The sequence below is a fragment of the Corylus avellana genome, chromosome ca1 (assembly GCF_901000735.1).
Source record: "Corylus avellana chromosome ca1, CavTom2PMs-1.0".
In the NCBI taxonomy this organism is placed as follows: Eukaryota; Viridiplantae; Streptophyta; class Magnoliopsida; order Fagales; family Betulaceae; genus Corylus; species Corylus avellana.
The window spans coordinates 40,380,080-40,382,243 of NC_081541.1; the positions used below are offsets into that span (position 1 = coordinate 40,380,080).

Below are 2,164 nucleotides of genomic sequence, written 5' to 3' on the forward strand. Positions count from 1 at the left end.
AATAAAAAATAAAAAATAATAAAAAATAAAAAGAAAAAAGTAAATTAAGAGCAGCAAAAATCTTAATTATGAGCCTTTTGAGTTTATACTTACAGTTTCTTTAACACAAAAATTACAAGAAAGAGAAAAGGAAAGTTTTGAAAAAAGAAAAAAATGAAAATGAAAAGAGATAGAATGAAATAATTACTTAGAAGATGGATCGTTGCTTTGCTTCACAAAATGTTATGGGTCAGCTGCCACATCAGTAGTTGAACCAATCCCCACCTGCAACCAGGGTGAGGAACCCCCACTCGTGTTCATGTCCTTCAACTCACTTAGCTTAGCTAACTTCACACTACTGTCTGCCTCATCATCCAAATTCTGCATTGAGCCATTGCTGTCATTGTTATTAATGTTGTTGTTGTTGTTAATGTTGTCGTTGTTTTTGTTGTCGACCTTTCGACGGACGATGTCGCGGCAATTATGATCTTCCTTTTTATCTACATGATCTTTTGCAGTAGTACCTATCCATGACTGTAAATAAATTTCTGTAGATATTTGGTCCCGCCTTGCTCCACCAGGATCTTGATCAACTGGTGCCGGGAGGTTAAGGTCGAGCTTGAGATTGAGCAAGTTTGGATTATTATTGGCTTGCTCGGTCGCCTGATCTTGAAACGGATGAAACTTAGCTATATTGGACGTGTCGGGCGCGTTCGATGTGATCCAATGGCACCGCTTGTGGCCGCCGAGCGCCTGCCCGGACGAGAAAATCCGGTGACATATCGAGCACTCGTGCACCTTCGATTTCCTCTTGGACATGGGCGCCGACGACGACGGATTAGGGTAACCTTGGTCGAATTGTGGGGTGGAGTTCGATTTTGTTGGGAAGAAATCGTCGTGCGTGATCACGTCGTCGTCGGCGGCTAAAATATCGTCGTTGTGATCGAGCCTGGCTGCGAAACAGCCTTTAACCTTTTTGTGGCTGGCTCTATGGCCGCCCAATGCTTGGTGGGAATTGAACACTTTCTTGCATGCCTTGCACTCGAACAATCCTTTTGCCACGCCCTTGTTCTTGTTGTTGTTGTTATTATTATCGTCTACAGGACCCCTACAAGAAATTGGAGTAATGAAATTATTCATGGGGTTTCTTCTCTCCTGGTCTTCTTTACTAGCTGAAGCACAAGACTCTTCTGCCTCCGCCTCCACCTCTGCTGCCGCCGCCGCCTCCTCCTCGTCCTCGTTGGCCTCAGCCGGGTCGACGGTGGCATTCGATAACATCATTAAGCAATTCGCGAGGTCTTCCTCCTCGCTAGACGGGCAATTGGAATTGAAATTACCCACTTTACCTCTCAATGATCTCTTTCTTTTGGACCACCCACACCCTCTTCTTCCATCATCACCGTCTGAGCCAGGGGATGAGATTAAGGAGTCGGCGTCTTCGGAGCTGCATTTCCCATGCTCAAGAAAAGATTTCCACGACAAGAATTCTTTACCGCAATTCTCACAAACCCGGCAGCTCTTGAGCCGATTCGGGTTCGTTCTCAAGGCGTACATCCGCTTGTTGCTAGGCGGAACGCTGCCGTTACCACCGAGCTTCTCCTCCCAATCGCTAGCCAGGTCTTCGTCGTCGATGTGCCCACTCTCGTCGCCTATTCCGTGCGCCCTCATGTGCCCTCCTAAGGCTCTTCCGCATCCAAAACCTTTCTTGCAAATCTTGCAAAAGTGCTTGAAGGTTGTTTGTTGATCCACAATCAAAGCCATACAAAATCTTTAAAAAAAAAAACAAAAAAAAGAAAGAAAAAAAAAAGAGAAAGAGAAAGAAAAAGAAAGAGAGGATGATGAAATGGGATAAGAATGGAAGGAGAGAGGGGTGGAGGGGGTGGAGGTTTATTCTTGTAGTACTGGTAGTTGTTGTGAGGCTCCTTAATTTTAGTTGGAGTATTGGTTGTGGTTAATTTTGTGAATGAGAGAGAGGGAGTGGAGGGAGTTCCCTGAAGAGCAAGAGAGTGTGGTGACAAGTGGAGAGAGGGTGAGAGGGTGAGAGACTTTTTCTAAAACTTTGTGGTGTTGGTGGCGCCGCCGCCAGCCAGAGGAGGAGATCCGTGAGAGTGTGATATTAATGAGAGAGAGAGAGAGAGTGAAGGAGGTCCGTACGTCTAGTGTGTTACTTTGTGTGTGTTTGAGA

General features: G+C 45.5%; 1 protein-coding gene across 1 annotated transcript; it reads right to left on the reverse strand.

Moving 5' to 3' along the window:
• Positions 1 to 222: 222 nt before the first annotated feature.
• On the reverse strand, positions 223 to 1,740 carry LOC132172189 (zinc finger protein ZAT9-like). Its single transcript, XM_059583642.1, has 2 exons — positions 1,231 to 1,740; positions 223 to 1,185 (listed from the first exon to the last, which is right to left on the reverse strand). The coding sequence occupies exons 1-2, from the start codon at positions 1,738 to 1,740 to the stop codon at positions 223 to 225; spliced, it is 1,473 nt and encodes a 490-aa protein (XP_059439625.1).
• Between the last annotated feature and the right edge of the window lie 424 nt (positions 1,741 to 2,164).

What these genes read in the sequence shown, in the direction of transcription:
- LOC132172189 (XM_059583642.1), bottom strand. Translation starts at nt 1,740, where the DNA reads ATGGCTTTGATTGTGGATCAACAAACAACCTTCAAGCACTTTTGCAAG. An exon ending in CGAATGCCACCGTCGACCCG is followed by an intron (nt 1,186 to 1,230) that starts GCTGAGGCCAAC and finishes GCGGCAGCAGAG; the next exon opens with GTGGAGGCGGAGGCAGAAGA.